The sequence below is a fragment of the Prunus dulcis genome, chromosome 3 (assembly GCF_902201215.1).
Source record: "Prunus dulcis chromosome 3, ALMONDv2, whole genome shotgun sequence".
Lineage (NCBI taxonomy): Eukaryota > Viridiplantae > Streptophyta > Magnoliopsida > Rosales > Rosaceae > Prunus > Prunus dulcis.
In genome coordinates, this window is record NC_047652.1 from 4,958,795 (window position 1) to 4,975,014 (window position 16,220).

At 36.5% G+C, this 16,220-nt stretch overlaps 3 protein-coding genes across 3 annotated transcripts; 2 read left to right on the forward strand and 1 right to left on the reverse strand.

Moving 5' to 3' along the window:
- Nucleotides 1–3,949: 3,949 nt before the first annotated feature.
- Nucleotides 3,950–5,620, forward strand: LOC117620617. The gene is made up of 3 exons (XM_034350739.1): nucleotides 3,950–4,633; nucleotides 4,773–4,841; nucleotides 5,327–5,620. The coding sequence occupies exons 1-3, from the start codon at nucleotides 4,058–4,060 to the stop codon at nucleotides 5,327–5,329; spliced, it is 648 nt and encodes a 215-aa protein (XP_034206630.1). The 5' UTR covers nucleotides 3,950–4,057; the 3' UTR covers nucleotides 5,330–5,620.
- A 5,180-nt stretch (nucleotides 5,621–10,800) lies between these two features.
- Nucleotides 10,801–12,498, reverse strand: LOC117623280. Its single transcript, XM_034354193.1, has 2 exons — nucleotides 12,236–12,498; nucleotides 10,801–11,623 (listed from the first exon to the last, which is right to left on the reverse strand). Exons 1-2 carry the CDS (start codon nucleotides 12,408–12,410, stop codon nucleotides 10,962–10,964), a joined length of 837 nt encoding a protein of 278 aa, XP_034210084.1. The 5' UTR covers nucleotides 12,411–12,498; the 3' UTR covers nucleotides 10,801–10,961.
- A 1,910-nt stretch (nucleotides 12,499–14,408) lies between these two features.
- LOC117623279 (transcription repressor OFP14) lies at nucleotides 14,409–15,495 on the forward strand. Its single transcript, XM_034354192.1, has one exon. The coding sequence runs from the start codon at nucleotides 14,487–14,489 to the stop codon at nucleotides 15,360–15,362; it is 876 nt and encodes a 291-aa protein (XP_034210083.1). The 5' UTR covers nucleotides 14,409–14,486; the 3' UTR covers nucleotides 15,363–15,495.
- The last annotated feature ends 725 nt before the right edge of the window (nucleotides 15,496–16,220 follow it).

Below are 16,220 nucleotides of genomic sequence, written 5' to 3' on the forward strand. Positions count from 1 at the left end.
ATGAAGATAGCATTCCTTGTGGGCCCATGTATCTTTGCTTTAGAGAAAGAATTTTATGGGAATAGCACTATAACGTTTTAACATAACATTGTGTTATTGGTCGGGATAACACTTTCATACAACGAAGATAATACTCTTCATTATATCCGACCAATAGCGCAATGACATATAAAATAACTTTTTCACGTTTTATTAAGTTATTGACCTGTTAGAAATAAGTTTTTCTGCTTCACAAGGCCTTATTAATTATATGATTCCATTGGATATTATGGGACCTACTGAGTATATGAATGAATTTCTCTGCATTGTACCCAAAATTCATGTGCTGGTCGAAGTTATATTTTATTTCTCTTATGCTATCAAAATCATGCAGTCTGAAAAAACAAAAAGAAAATTTATGGATGAATAGAAAACAAAAAAATTATTATTTCTTGATCTTAACACTTAAATAGAAAAAAGAAAAAGAAAAAGAGAATATTTAAAAAACAGAGAGAGAAATGCCGAATACTACATAAGCCAAGGTCAACTTGCAGAGGGTGTTCATTTTGTTTGACTTCTGGATGGGGGTCTAGGGAGGGAAGGATAGAACAACGCTTCACTACAATAAGAATCAAGCCCAAAATGTAGTCTATTTTGTTGTTATTTTTTAAGCGCAAGGAGTCACCAACTAATTCTTAGTCTATTAGGTCGTGTCACGTTTGTTCGTGCTATTTAATAATGTGTTGAACTTAATTTGATGAATTGCACTTAGATAGCTAATAAAAGTTATTTTATATCACTTTCGGACAGTGAATAGATCGATTTATCCAATTTTTGAAGGAATTGATCATTATATCTTAGTGTTTTATCTTTATATGATAAAACTCCAAAATAACACACAAAAGAATTAATCCACTTCGAGCAACGCTTCACTACCAACTTAATTATTAGAGAGGGTCTTGGTAACGAAATTTATAATAGAATTTTTGGCCTTTCCTTGGTGGTGTTTTCATTGGTTTTCTTATACTTGAAGTAGAAGTTGAATACTTTTGCCCTTGTCACCTTGTTGCTCTCGTCAAGAAAAAGGTTGTTTGTTATTTCACACTTTTGTTTTTTCCTGGCTGGCTTACAACTAATAATGAAAAGATACCAACTCCTGCTTCCATCATCTCTTCCAAATTGATGTTCCAACTTCCAATATCTTCTTGTCATTTTTCCCCACACTTCTTTTCTTCTCTTTTTTTTTTTTTTTTCTCTCTTCAATATATTTCTTATTAAATATCTTTCAGGTTTCAGCAATGCTCGTAGTAAGAGATTAGTTTGTTTTCATTCTGAATCTCGCATGAACTCTAACAATTGTTTCCATTAATTTGAGTTCTTTTATATCTTTCATCTTTCCCCTTTTTGTGTTTTATGTATTTATTTAAAGTTTTTCTATTTAAATTCCACACTTTTCTTTGTTCATTCAAATACTTAAATCATTAAGCTCTTAAGTTTTATTATTGTGTAAAAAGACAAAAAAGGTCATCAAACTTAATATTTAACCTTAGTACATCTATACACATACCCCACCCACCACCACCCTGTTGCTTGAGAAAGTGCTAGCGGATGTGGAGTGATATTTTATTCCTGAAAACATGGCCTAGGGAAGACAACAAAACTAGACTTAATTTATCTCCATAGACAACTAGAACCTATGTATATGATAGAAACAGAATTTCAAGGCAGTGACAATAAGTAACCAAGCATTTAGTTTGAGTTCATATATTAAGTTGTTTTCTTCATCAAGTGCCAAGACTATGAACAACAAGAACCCAACTGCTTCTAGCAAAAGAAACCAAAAGAAAAGGACCTGCAAAGATAAACTGATATGACCAATTCAAGGGCCAAAACTGGTAATTGCCAACATGCTGAAGTTCTAATTGTCAACATTCTCAATGGGGCTAGCTAAATCAGTCTTCTGCTGTACATGGATTACAGCAGCAGACTAGGGACGAGTTAGGAACAAAACTATTTCACTCCTACTAGCAGAGAAATCGAAATCAGCATAAGTCTCATGCACCAATTGTTGTGTTACAGGCAAAACCCTGATGCCTTGGAACATCAAAATTAGGGATTTTAGTGAACAACACAACAATTAATGCACATATGAACAACTGGATCAAACTGTAAAAATTTGCATAACTTCTCAGCCATACACGCTCAAAATTCAGCCAAATCAATAAAACTAAATTCACACAACCAGTCATTTATTCATCCATGGTAAGGAGCAAGATAGCTGGGTGTGAGGTTGATGTGTTTTTTATTTTATTTTTTTCTGTTGGGTGTGTATTTATGGATAGTTTGGGAAGATAGTGGGGTTTTCTTAGAAATTGTGAAAATTTGAATTAGAAGTTGGGTGAACAAAGAGAAGTGCGGGGGGTTTTATTATTATTTTTTTTTGGGTCAACCATGAATTAGATTCCAAGCCAAAAGGCAACTGCAAGGAAATACACAGAAAACAGAAACTGAACAAACTACAGAAGCTCTTACATCTGAATCGCTACAATCCAGCAAAAGAAGGAAAGCTCCTACTCTAAAAACAAAAATTAAGGAGGACTTGGAATATGAGAGACAGCGGTGCGGTTGAGTAACCCAGCTTTCCTGCTCCACTGCTCGGCAACCTATCGTTGCAGCCTCATGAGCTGCTCGATTTGAACTCCTTTGAACCCAACGCCAAAAAACACTTCTGAACTGATCAGCTCTACGCTAGATAACCTCAATAAAAGGCCTGATAGTCCAGGCACGGTTCCTTATATCCCCTTTGATCCCGTCCACAAGGGTTTTTGAGTCAGATTCCATGTAGACATCACTATAGCCAAGATTGGCCGCAAACTCCAGCCCCATGACAGCTGCTTAAGCCTCCACCTCAAGAGCAGAGTGACCCACTCGTGATGCAGCCAAGCCTCCTAGAAACTCCCCAACTGAATTTCGAATTACCACTCCAACACCAGCTTTTCTACCATTGCTTTGCCAACTCCCATCAATATTAACTTTAACAAAACCCATTGGCGGCGGCTCCCACGAGCAGACCTCGCCAATTAAAGGGGAACGGCTTGTCACACTATTTGCATTACCTTGCCACACTTTCTGAAATTCCACCTTTTGCCTTACCTGCTGTTTCAACCACTTTGCATGGATCAATTCTATAACCTTCCATGATAGCTTTGCATCTGGTCTTCCAGATTTCCCAAAGAAAGAAACTTAGCATAGTAAGAATTTTGAGGTTGGGAAAGTGGCTTTGGCGTGGAGGTTGACAAGGTGGTGAGTTGTTGAAAGAAAGAAATAGGGGAGAGAAGAGTGGTGGCGACTGGGATAGGCGGGGATAGTGGTGTCTTGTTTATTTTGTTAGTTTCTAGGTTTATTTGGGTTTTTGTTCGAGGGCATTTGAGTATATTTAACTCAGTTTTTGACTATATTTGAAAGTTTTTATAAAAATTGACATTTATCAAAGTAGGGGGTAACTTTTAGATTTTATTTATTTATAAAAACTCGTTTTTAGAGTGTGATAAGACTTTCATTACGACAAGGTGACTCTCAAACTGAATCCACTTCAAATCAATAGAGCAAATCTCACTTAACCAAATTGAACCATGAACCATATTCCAATCAATAGAGCAAACCCAGCTCTCGCTCATATATGTTGTTCTATTGTAACAACGAGGTTCAAAACACATTTTTTTTAACATTTACTTGAACTAAAAATTGCTTAATATCCTCCATAATATTATTCCCGACCGTTACCCAACTTTTTTTTTTTCTTTTGAATTAGGCTGCTAATCCTTTTTCAAACAAAACACAAACAAAAGGTACCTTGTATTGTAGCACTCATAATGATAAAAGGAACGTTTGAAAATTACATCATGTCCGATATGAAAATAACTAGGAACTAGGAACTTGGAAGCAACAACTCTACCCCACAGGAGTTTCCCCACATCCAAACAAAACCCCTCAAAAGTGCATCCAAACAAAACCCAAAAATACTCTAAACACCTACCCATCTCCCAACCCAACTTCACACGCACAACAAAAACCCCCCATGGCAACCCCCAACTCACAACCACCACCACCACCACCACCTCAATACATCCCATTACTCTCCGACCAAAACTACGTCGTTTCACCAGCATCACTTCCTCACTCCCACCTCCCACGACGACGTCGTACAATCTGCCTCGGCATCACTCTCCTATTAGTCCTAGCAGCCGCCAGCTGCTCCGCGTTCCTCTTCTGGCCGTCCGATCCCTCCCTCAAGATAGTACGGCTGCGGCTTAACAGAGTCCAAGTCCACACGCGCCCGCACGTGGCCATCGACGTGTCCATGTTAGTGACGATTAAGGTCCGAAACGGCGACGTTTACAGAATGGACTACGAAGCGCTGGAGGTGGCGGTTGGGTACAGAGGGAGGAGTCTGGGGCACGTGACGTTCCAGCGGGGTCACGTGCGGGCGTTTGGTTCGTCCTACATGGAAGCGGAGGTGGAATTCAATGGGGTCGGGGTGTTCTCTGACGTGGTGCTCCTGCTCGAGGACTTGGCTAAAGGAAAGGTACCGTTTGATACTGTTACGGAGGTCCACGGGCGGCTGGGCTTCCTGTTCTTTGAGTTCCCTTTGCAGGTACGTAAGCTTAATTAGTTTTGTAGAGTATAATTAATTAAATTAATTAAGGTTTTAAGTTGAGATTGGTTAATGATTTATTGTTAAAGAAAGAAAGACTTGAAGTAATGTTTGTGATTTTGGTTGGGAAACTTGGCAGGCAAGGGTGTCGTGTGAAGTCATGGTGAACACAGTGAATCAGACAATTTTGCGACATAATTGTTACGAGGTGAGCAAGAGATGCATACGACCAACATTTAATGAGATTTATTCATTAATCGATATGGTATGTACATTTTATTTGCAGCATAGTGTGGTACTTAAATACCATATAAAAATATGATCTAAAATGATCAGAGCTGATTAAAATAAACTCGTTACGCTACTTTTTAACTTAAGTAATAGATAAGTCTGAGTTAGTGTCACAAAGATCAAACTTCTTTTACTATGTAGGTCAAACAAATTGGATTAGTCTTACTATGTGATCTCCTGGTTTGAGTTAATTATTTAAGTAGCGATTTCCACACTCTCAATTTAGCTTTTATCACACTAAAATGAGTATTTTAAAACTTTTCATAAACTCACAATGGAAATGCGAAAAGCTAATACCATATTTCATTGACTATGCTGCTGATACCATAGATATGTAAAATAATTCTTATATGCAACAGCATTAATAGATTTGGTTTTCTTTGTTTTGTGTTTGCAATGTAGTGACGAAGTTGGGCGCAGCAAGTTAGAAGCTTCAATGGGTCATGGGCTTGGTGTTTGCTCCATGCAATCATTTACACACTGAGAAAACTTGGGGCTCTGTGAAATTCACAAATCGCAACATGCATATATGCGGACTGCATGTCATGTGTGATTATGAAATGGGATACTGTATTGGTAAGGGGAGGGCAATTTGTGTGTGTAAAATAACTGTAGGAAAACAAAATTATTCAACCCTTATCAAAATGGGGTGAGATGAGCATTTTGGATATGTAAAACAAGCTTTTTTATTTGCTATGATTCGTTAGCCATGGAAGGATTGAACTTTATGCTAATTTCTCTCTCCTCCTCAGCAAATGTTGAGTGACTCACAAAATCACCACTTTAACTAGTTTGTTGGAGCACTAATCTTATGAAACTTTTGGATTCTAATCTTTAGGTCAAATTGGAGAGGATAGGATACAAACTTAACATCGTAAGGTGATTGAGCGGTTATTCCTGCACCTAAAATTTTGTGTTCGAATTTCCTCTCTTTAAATATCACTTGTATTTAAAATTAAAAAAAGTATTTGCCCAAGCAACCACACAACTATCATATCGGACCCAGCTAATAAAAGAACTTTATTCTCAATTGGGCCTTCCATTTCCCTTTGGTACTTACTCAGTGGCTAGTCCAGTCCAGCATTCCAAAAGACATGTCTTTAATGCTCTGAGCAAAGGGAATCCTTCTGGGTGCTCACTGCTAAGACAGTAAATTCTTGTTCACTGGGTTAAGAATTTCTATTGTTTTCTAGTTGAAAAGTCCAAGTAATGCTGCTCAACTAAATTATTGTACATAGAGATGCTGGGGTTTCACTGCAAACACAACACACATAATAAATATAGGGATAGGGAAGCCTCAGAAAGTGTTCCCCTCCTGCACTATAAATAGTCCCAGTAGAAATCAGCATGCAATCCTCTATTATAACTTGTTCTGAAAATTAAAGACCAACTTTGAGCTCCTCTTTCCCTCCACATTATGGACCTCAGCTACATCTGTGTGAAAATTGGGTGTGAGAAGATGGTTTCCCTCAATGCATTGGCAATTACTAGAGATCAATCCAAGGTTCATGTGCCAGTTAGGTGGAGAATGTTGTGGAGAAAAATAAAGAAAGAGAAGAAGAGGTTGCTATTTGATTGTTCAACCAGTGCTCAACAAGTCCATGTTCCTTATGATCCTTACACGTATTCGAAGAATTTCGATCAGGGTTTGATGTGGGCAGACCCCGATTTCCTCTCTCGATCTTTCTCAGCTAGGTTTGCTGTTCCATCTAGGGTTTTCCATCAGACTCAGAGTGTAGGCAGCTGATGGGAAAGAAAAACAGAATGGTTGGTTGGTTGGTTAGTGTTTGATTTCTGAGTTCAGCTAGCTTTGGCCCTCTCTCTCTCTCTCTCTCTCTCTCTCAAAGTATTTAATTACCGTATTAGCTTCAGAATTAAGTTGTATGAGTTCTGTAGTTTTTCTTGTTCTTGATATATGCCATCTGATTATCTCTCCTTTTCTGCAATTAGTTAGTAGGTTTAGCTATATGATATCTTGTTTTGTTAGAATTAATTAATTTCAGGAATGTGCTCATCTTCTTCTTCTTATTCTCTGTCTAGAGTTTCTCTTCTTTCTTTTTATTTTTTTTTTACTGATCAAGATAAACTACATCAAAAGAAGAAACAATGACAAGTGAAAGCGCACAACATACGAGAAAAACAGAGAAACCATGTGTAAAGTTACATGGCCTGTTTTTTTTGTGAGTAAAAAGCACATGAAATTGCAAAGTTAACAGCATCTTGATCTTGAAAAGCAGGATATGTTATTAGTTGGGAATTATTATCCTTTTCCAGTTGAATTATTGAAAAATTTAAAACAAATCTGTGTAGAATTATAATACAGTAGAGTACGTTTCTGTCTGCACGTCAATTGCAAAGCCACAGCTGCTTTTTTGGACTGCTGCTGCTGACAGAATGACTTTTCTTTATAGTCAGGAACCAAACAAACAAAACCATTAAATGCCTTGCTGCTACCAATTGAAAAGTGTGGACCGCTGCCATCTAATACGTGTACAAAAAGTAGATATAAGCAAGCATGCATGTGCTTCATACTTAGGTTGGAAGACCAGTGGGTCACTGTTTGAATTGGGATGTCCTTACTCACTCAGACCCATGTTTCATTTCAGAAAAATTATTTTCTTCTCTCAAAATTGTTCAAACCAAAAGTAAGTAGGGTTTCTAAGCATTGATGGCGTCAACACGTTTATATACATATGCAATTTGGCACATCTGCCAGTGTGTATAGATCTCAAAATCAATACAGCTTTGAACAGTTGAGACTTGAATTTACAACAAAACTGTATTGATTTTGAGACTTGGAGAACAATGTATATAGTTTTCAGAACTTATGGCCCATATAAGTTTGAATTCTCGAGAAATATGTCAACAATGTATATCAAGTTAAACCGTCCTTCACGTGTAACTCTTCTTAGCAGATGGAGATGAGGGTTGACGGCTTCGAACACAGACAACCATTAGGCCCCAAAAACTTATCAAGGATATAATTCATAGGCAGTTATTTTAAGTGTAGCAAAAAGACTCTTACATTATGAAATCTTCTTTTCTTTTGTGCTTTCAATTCTGCAACTTGTTTTAATGGTACCGTTACTGGTTTGGTAGATGAGAGAATCAGAGTACGTGTGGCTGAAGAAAGGGATGCAATTACACACACTCCTATCATTTTCAGCAAGCATTCCTTTATTGGGCAAAGTGTATGGTATACATAAATGGTCCAAAGGATATCTTGAAGGCTTGAATTGGTCCCATAACAAGAACAGCAACTCATTTAATGATTTTGAAGGGCAGCAGGCACCAAGCTGATCCTCAGCAGCTGAAAGGCATGACGATGGTAAATGCTTAAAGCGTATTGTTCCATCCAATTTACCAGATTTACTCAACTATATTCACCAAATCCGACCAAAATATTAAATTCATCTGCAAAGAGATAAACTACTTTGTCTTTCTCAAAAGGTTGAACTTAACTTTGCCATTCTATATGAGAAATCATAGTCACTGTTTTTTAAAATAAATAAAACTTAAATGGTTAAGATGCGACACATAAATAACTGTTATACGCCTTTAAGAGCATCTCTAATGGTCTTTTGGATTTTGAGTGCTTGATTTGACGAGCCACACCAGCAAAACCAGCTTGAACATAAGCTAGAAACTAATGGCCCGTCGTTTCATAACCATTTTAGTTTTCAGTCTTCATTTATTAAAAAAACTAATCACCTACCTAACAAAATTTGTTGTTTAACTCGTGCTTGATCTCTAGGCTCAAAGAGCTCTTAAAGCCTGGTTCGTTAGATTTAGCTGCACCATTGCTGTTTGGACTTTCATCTGAACATACGTGCATGATTTAAAGACTAGAGTTGACGGACAAACTAACGAAGGTATGAAATTGATAGAGGTGTATGCAACCCAAAAAACAAACAAACAAACAATCCAAGGTTAAAAATATAGTATATGCATCAAACCCATAAAGAAAAATAAAAGAGAAAAAGAAAAACAAATAATTAATATTCATGAGCATGAGCCTGGCTGCTCTGCAATGCAAACAGAATAAGATTATATGAGACTTTTGTTATACCGACAAAAGGAAGGAAGGACAGGACTATTCAAAAGAAATTCCTATTCTAGTACTAGTAGGGGCAAAAAAAGCTTTGAACAGTTGAAACTTGAACAGAACTTGGAGAACGACTTGTAGACATGGAATTTTTGGTGAATTAAATTTCATTAAGTGAGAAAATAGAGTTTGGTTGATTAAATTATGGGGTTCATAATTTGTTCATGTGGCGTACCACTCATCAAATTCGGATTAGTTGTCAAAAGTGACACATGTTGACATCCGACGGAGTGCATCAAACGGTTCAAAGTGAAGACAAAATTAAAAGAAAGAATCTTCTGTGATTGACTTTTATTTAAATCAAATATTAATCAAGTCAATCAATCAAAGATAATTTGGCTAAATTGCCAAATTATTGGAATTGATTTTAAATCAAATCAGAATTCCACAAAACAGAGTCTTAAAGAAGGAAAGTTATTTCGTTCAAGCATCCTGTAGGGGCTTATAAATAGGAGGCCTCAAGACGAAGGAAAGAGCCTGAGAAAAACCTAGTATTCAGAAGAAACAGAAAACTCTCTACATTCTTTACCCTACTTTGGAAGAGCCACCAAACACAACAAATACGTCCCGGTTCCTCCACTCTAGAAAAATCCGAAATACCCAAACAAGCTTGTGCTACCCATTTGATCAAGATCAAGTCTCTACGACCCTTGTATCAAACACAAATTTTCTTTAAACACTTTGGAGATCGAATCAAAGGATTCAATACAGAGATTGTAACCCTAAATTTCATAAAAACAAATATTATTTTATACACGTGTTCTTGTCTCATTTGTCACAGGAAATTCGTGTGTACACTACTATAAGAATGTTCTGCATTGGTTATATCAATTGTGTGCTGAAGTACTGAGTCAACCACAAAACAGTTTATTATATGCACATTATTACATTTCAGCTGACAGAAATGTATAAATAACAGGAAATTTGGCTGATAAAACTAAAGGCACAACATAATATTAGACACTACGTACCTATGTATGCCCCATAAGCTTGAGTTATCGGGGAATGTCAACAATGTATATTAAGCTAAAACTGTCCTTCATGTGTAACCCTAGCCGGAATGTGGAGATGAGGGTTGAAGGTTTCGATCATAGACAACCATTAGGCCCCAAAAGCTTATCATGACATAATTCATAGGAAGTTATTTTGAGTATATAGCAAAAAAGACTCTTATTATCAAATCTCTTTTTCCCTTTTTTTTTTTATTCTTTTAATTTTGCAACTTGTTTTAATGGTACCGTTATTGGTTTGGTAGCTGTGATAGTCAGAGTACGTGTAGCTGAAGAAAGTGATGAAAAATAGCAATAGTAGTTTTCTCCTTTATTAGATAGCAATTATTTTCACATTTTTGTTGAGCATTTGTCCCACATTAGTTGGGATAAATGTCTAAGAACTCGTTCGGTGGTTTGGTTGGACTGGATTGGAATTGAGTCTAAGGTAGTCTTTATGAGTCTCACCTTCTGGACGAGGCTTGTGAAACATAATATGTTTGAATGTTTACCGATTTAATAAGTCAAGTTCTAGCATTTATAAGTTCACCAAACAGTGGACATGATTAGTCCAATTTAATTCAATAATTCATTTGAAGCAGAACCACCAAACAAGGCCTTATATATCGCGAATGGTTTGCTCTCATAACAGTGCTCTTTAAAAAACATATTTATCTACCTGGTGGCCATAATCACCCACCTAACAATGAGCTCTGGATTCAAATTGCTCTTAAAGCTGGTTGGTAAGCTTTAGCTGCACCATTGCTGTTTGGACTTTCATCTAAACGTAAACTATTTAAATTTGTTGATTATACAGGGAAATCTGGCTGTTCTAAATTTTAGAACTGTCACAATCACAAGTTTAGGAAGAAGCACTTTTCTGTATAACACTAAAGTAGATTTGAAAACAATTCTTGACACAGTTGGAGTGATATATCCAAGGCTACATCAAAGAAAGCCCACATATAACAACTACAACATAAACACTAAAATCTATGAAAACCCCACGAATGGCTTGGTAAACCACCAAACCCCTCTCCAAGAGCTTCACTGCCTCAACCCAATTATGTCCGTCTTGAGGGACTACAACTCTTTCTTCCTCTACATCCTCTCGTCTCACGAGGATCATTCGTGCCAGAACAATTGTTACGTCAGTAAGCAGTATAATGTACAGAGGCCTTGAGGCCACAACGCTCTCCGACTTCACCAAGTTCACTCCAAACAACGCATAATCAACATAAGACAACACTACCAAGAATGCTATTATGAGAGCACAGAAAATGCGCATGCTCTCCGATTCTACAATGCACGAGTTTAATCGTTTCGAAGTGAAAAACCTTGCCCTCCTATGTGTGATTGCAAGTTCTGTATCGGTTGGTGGTGCCTTTTGAACTATTGATGTGCCCAATTGTGGTTGAACTTGGGTGGTGCCATCAACACCATGGGGTTGCAAAGTGTTTGTAGTTATGTCACATTGACAAGATGAAGGTCCATCTTGGCTTCCAGTCTCTGCATTGTTTTGCCTTGAAACGTCTTCATTGCTAGCTCCATGTACGTTCAGCAATGTAGAATCTGCAGGGGTGCCATCCTTACCCTCAGTACCAGCTGCAAACCAGGAAAATTGATAAGAAAACCACCCATTAATCTATTCAAACTCCATATGAAATAGAAACAGTAGTTTCACATCGGTTGGGATAAATGTCTAATAACTTGCTTGGTGGCTCCGCTGCACTGGATTGGAATTGAGTCGAAGGCAGTCCTTACGAAATCAACCTCTAGATTAGATTTGTAAGATACTTGTCCGATTGAATAAGTCTAGTTCCAACATTTACAGGTTCACCAAACAATGAACAAGACAATAGTCTAATTTAATTGAAATAATCCAATCTAGACCGACCCACCAAACCAGACCCTTTATATCGCCTAATGGTTTGCTCCAATTTGTCTGTCCAACCCAAAGGCAAAGACAAACGAACCCAGAGCACAAATTTTTTATTAGACCGAAAAGAGGGACAACTTGCCACCAATTGTAGATTTGTCTGTAGTGTAAATAAAATTATATATTATGCACATATATATATATATATATATATAAATTTTATAAATTAACAAAAGCATGAAACATATGATTCTACATAGTCATAATTAAGAACATGAAAAGGGTTGGATTTAAATAATTAAATTAAACAATTAGAAAAATTAAATAATTAATGGTACCATTGATGCGATGGGTGTGCAGAGCGCGATCATGTGGTGGTAATGAAGGCGATGGTGGCGGTGAGGGAGGAGGGAGAGATTGGATTCGGCCGGTGATGAGAGCCATACGATCCGATTCTCTCTCTGCAATTCTTCTTCTTCTCTCTTCTCTGCTCGCGTTGTTGTTCGTTGCCATCTCCTTCCCCACTGATTATTGGATTCTTTCTCTGTCTATTGCCTTGCCTTTCAGCCTTTCGGCCTTTCAACGAGTTCGTGCCCGTCAGGTATTTCCGTTAGAGATCAATGCCTTTACGATGTCGTTTTGTTGGTCAAGAGGCTAACTCTTTTTTTTTTTTTTTTTTTGGGTCGAAAGAGGGAACTCTATTTACACCTACTGGACCGGTTTGGAGTTGGGCCATGAGCTAAGGTTTACATAAAAAAAGTTTTAAAAATAAATAGATAAATATTGTTGTTAAATCAGTCTTTGGTTTTATTCAATATTGCGTCCGTTTCAATTGGTTTGTAGGGTTTTGGGTGCACTCTTTATAGTTTTATATTATTTTTAAAAAAAATAATGGTTTTATTCAATATCAACATCCCTAAAAAAAATGAAATAAAGATCAAGGCTTTGTAAAAATACAGTCGATAATTTTGATAAATACACCCAACGACACCAATTCTTAAAAAAGAAAAAAAAGAATCTAAATTCGCCCATGCTGAACAAATAATTAAAAGAACTAATAAGCTTATTAGAAAATAAACCAACTATGCGACACTAGAGAACGCCCAATACGTGTTTTTGATTCGTATTTATTTAAGTTGTAATTGCAGATAATGTAATTTGTTATTCTGAAGAATATTTTAGGTGTAACTAGTTGTATACAACCGGTAATAGGAAAAGTTTCTTATAAGAAAATAATTAAGCTATACAGAGACTTTATTTGAATTTACATTTTACCTTTTAATATGAATTTGCCGTTTCTGTCATTACGCGGCAGATTGGTATTTTAGGTTTGAGTAGGGGTGCTTTTGGTTACTGAATCATGGATTTTAATCATTTTGTGGGTTGTGTGTCTGATTATCTACAAATCAATTCTTGTTGTTGTGTTTGATCATGGGAGAAATTTTATCCATATTTAACACCATAATTACTTCGTACTTGTTTCTATCCCCTCTTATCAATAAAATAATATCGTCCTTTATAAAAAAAATAAATAATAATAATATAAAGACACTAGTATGACCAATATATATATATACACTATCGTTTGACAATTGTTAAACTTGAATTCTAATATTTACAAGTCAATATTTTTTGGTTTTATATGTTTCTTTAAACAGAGAAAGTCCCACTTCAAAAAAAACAAAACAAAACAAAAAAAAAACATAGACAGAGGACGTCCATGGTTGAACCCGTAAAAGCTGGATACAATTAAGCACCTCAATCATTGGGGCTAAATGTCAAACCAGATCCGAATGGTGATGTAACCACACTGTTTGCAGTTTGAAAATACAAAGCTAAAACAACACAGATGGAAATTAAAAGCACTTTTGGAAAAGTTAAAAATCAATACTCTTGGAGAATATATATTCAAATTAACAAAAGAGACGGTTATAGAATCGCAAGATTAAATGAATTGACTTATAAAGTAATTTAATCACCCCAATTTATTATCATTCAATCCAAAACTCCAGCTAATGACGTTATTAATGTCCCACATATTGTCCTTAGATTTAGCATTAGATTATTGAGTGTGATAGCAACACCACCTAATATTCCGATGAGATGTTATTAATCCACTCAAATTTTAACACGTGGTGAAAATACATATGTTAAGTTATTTATTTAAATTTTTTTATCGGTAAATATGCACGTGTTATAATTTAGACAAATTATTTATTTATGTAGTGTTACGATTGTGGTACGATCACATCGAAAAGTTAACCCAGCTATACAACATATTTACAATGTTTATAGCAAACCCATCATGTTGCTTCCAAAACAGTCCTAAATAGTTTACCATGTCCAAAATTTTCAGAAATGGTCAAAATCTCGGAAAAATAGTCAAGAAATCCACATACGTTCAATTATTTCCATCCATGTTGCTCCCCAGTATCTGAAAATTCCCATCTAAATTAATGCATCCGTTTTCCAAAAACAATCGTATCTTATGTTACTTTCTTTGCTTGTTTATTTATAAACCACTCCACCTCCAAACTCTTTTCACTCAAAGCCATCGCATTCACATTGCACAAAAACCTCAGAAAGAAAATGCCCAAGAAACTCCAAAAGTATCTCCGAGATTACCTCTCCAAGGTAAAGAAACCACCCCCACAAATCCTGTTTCCCTCCAGAAAATGGATCCGATCAGGTTGTAAGCACCCAAAAACCCTATCATTTGCCATCAATCGTGGCCAAAAGGACGCCCACAACGACAACGATGATGCAGCCTCACTCTCGGATATTGATCAGTTTTTGTTTGAGAATTTCAGGTCACTTTATCTGAAAGACGACGACGAAGTTGAAGACGATGAAAGTGAAAAAAGGGGTAAAGAAGTCCGTCGTACCGAGGCCTTTTGGGATAAAACTCTACACCTGAAGGAAAGTCGTGACGAGCATCACGGCACTGAAAGCTCAGGCGGGGTTTTGTTTGAATCCCCTCGATTCAATATCGATCCACCCGCGGTGGATCTTTGTGGCTCTCACCGGTTCTTTGTGTCCCCTGGCCGAGCATCGAGCTCAGTCATGGAGGAGGCTCGGCTAAGCACCACCACGATGTCCGAAGACTTAGGCTCAAGCTCAATCTCAACTCCAACCCTAAATGACTCAGCCACTACGTCGAACTGTAATAACAATGATCATGCAAAAGACGTCACGCTTCCCAACGACTGCATCGCCGTATTGACCTACTCCCCAAGCCCCTACCACGATTTTCGAAGATCCATGCAGGACATGGTGGAATCCCGTCTGCGAAATCATGCAAAGGTTGATTGGAATTTCATGGAGGAGCTTCTGTTTTGCTACCTAAACCTGAACGAGAAGAAGTCTTACAGGTTCATATTAAGTGCCTTTTCGGATTTGATTGTGGATTTGCGTCAAAATTCTGACAGAAGTTCTGAGAGGTCGTCTTCGTCATCAAAATTTTGAAAATGCAAGAAAAAGGGGGTCGTGGATTTCAGCAAAGAATTTGAACATGAAGATTGGTGATACAGAAAATATTAATGTATTTTAAAGATTGTTAATTTTTTCTGGGTTTGTTCTCGGTAGTGCTCACATGCAAAATGCTTTGCTTGTATTATAGACATGATGTAGCTTTCAAGAAAATGAACAGACTTTGTTTATCGTTTAATTTTTTTGTAGTTTTGTGCTTTTTGGTGAGATTTTATGGATATTTGATAAGGTCTTGTCTGTTACATGTTCCCCGGAGCTCAGATATATAGGATCTTTAATTTAATTATTTTTTTTGGAGCTTTATTTTAGTATGTAGTATGATGGGCCAATGATATATATAATATATATAACGGTGACGTACAAGTGATATGGTATGCATAGTACAATAATGTGAAACAATAATTTCATAATGCCAACAGCTAAAAAAGAGAATTGCCCCATTAATCCTATAGACAAAAATAGTGACCCAAAGACATGTATATCGGAAATAAAAATGTTTAGTTTCTTATATGTAAGGAGTTATTCTTCTTTGCGGACAAATCAGTATGGCATGTGTGCATAAACTTCTCTTTTTGTAATTTTAATGAGTTATTTTTGCATGCGTCAAACTGTTGTTTATCGGTAAGAAAGAATAACTTTTTACATGGAAGGAGCCAAGCAAGTGTTCTTCTATAAAATGTTTGTGTTATTTGTCATATAGATTCTGTTTTGGATTTGCCACAATGCAACATTATTGATTTTTATGTTTTTCTAGTTATGTGGTTTCTAACTATAGCCTTAAAAGAAAAGAAAAAAAAAAAAAAAAAAAAAGAGGAAATTTTGGATAGGGGTAAT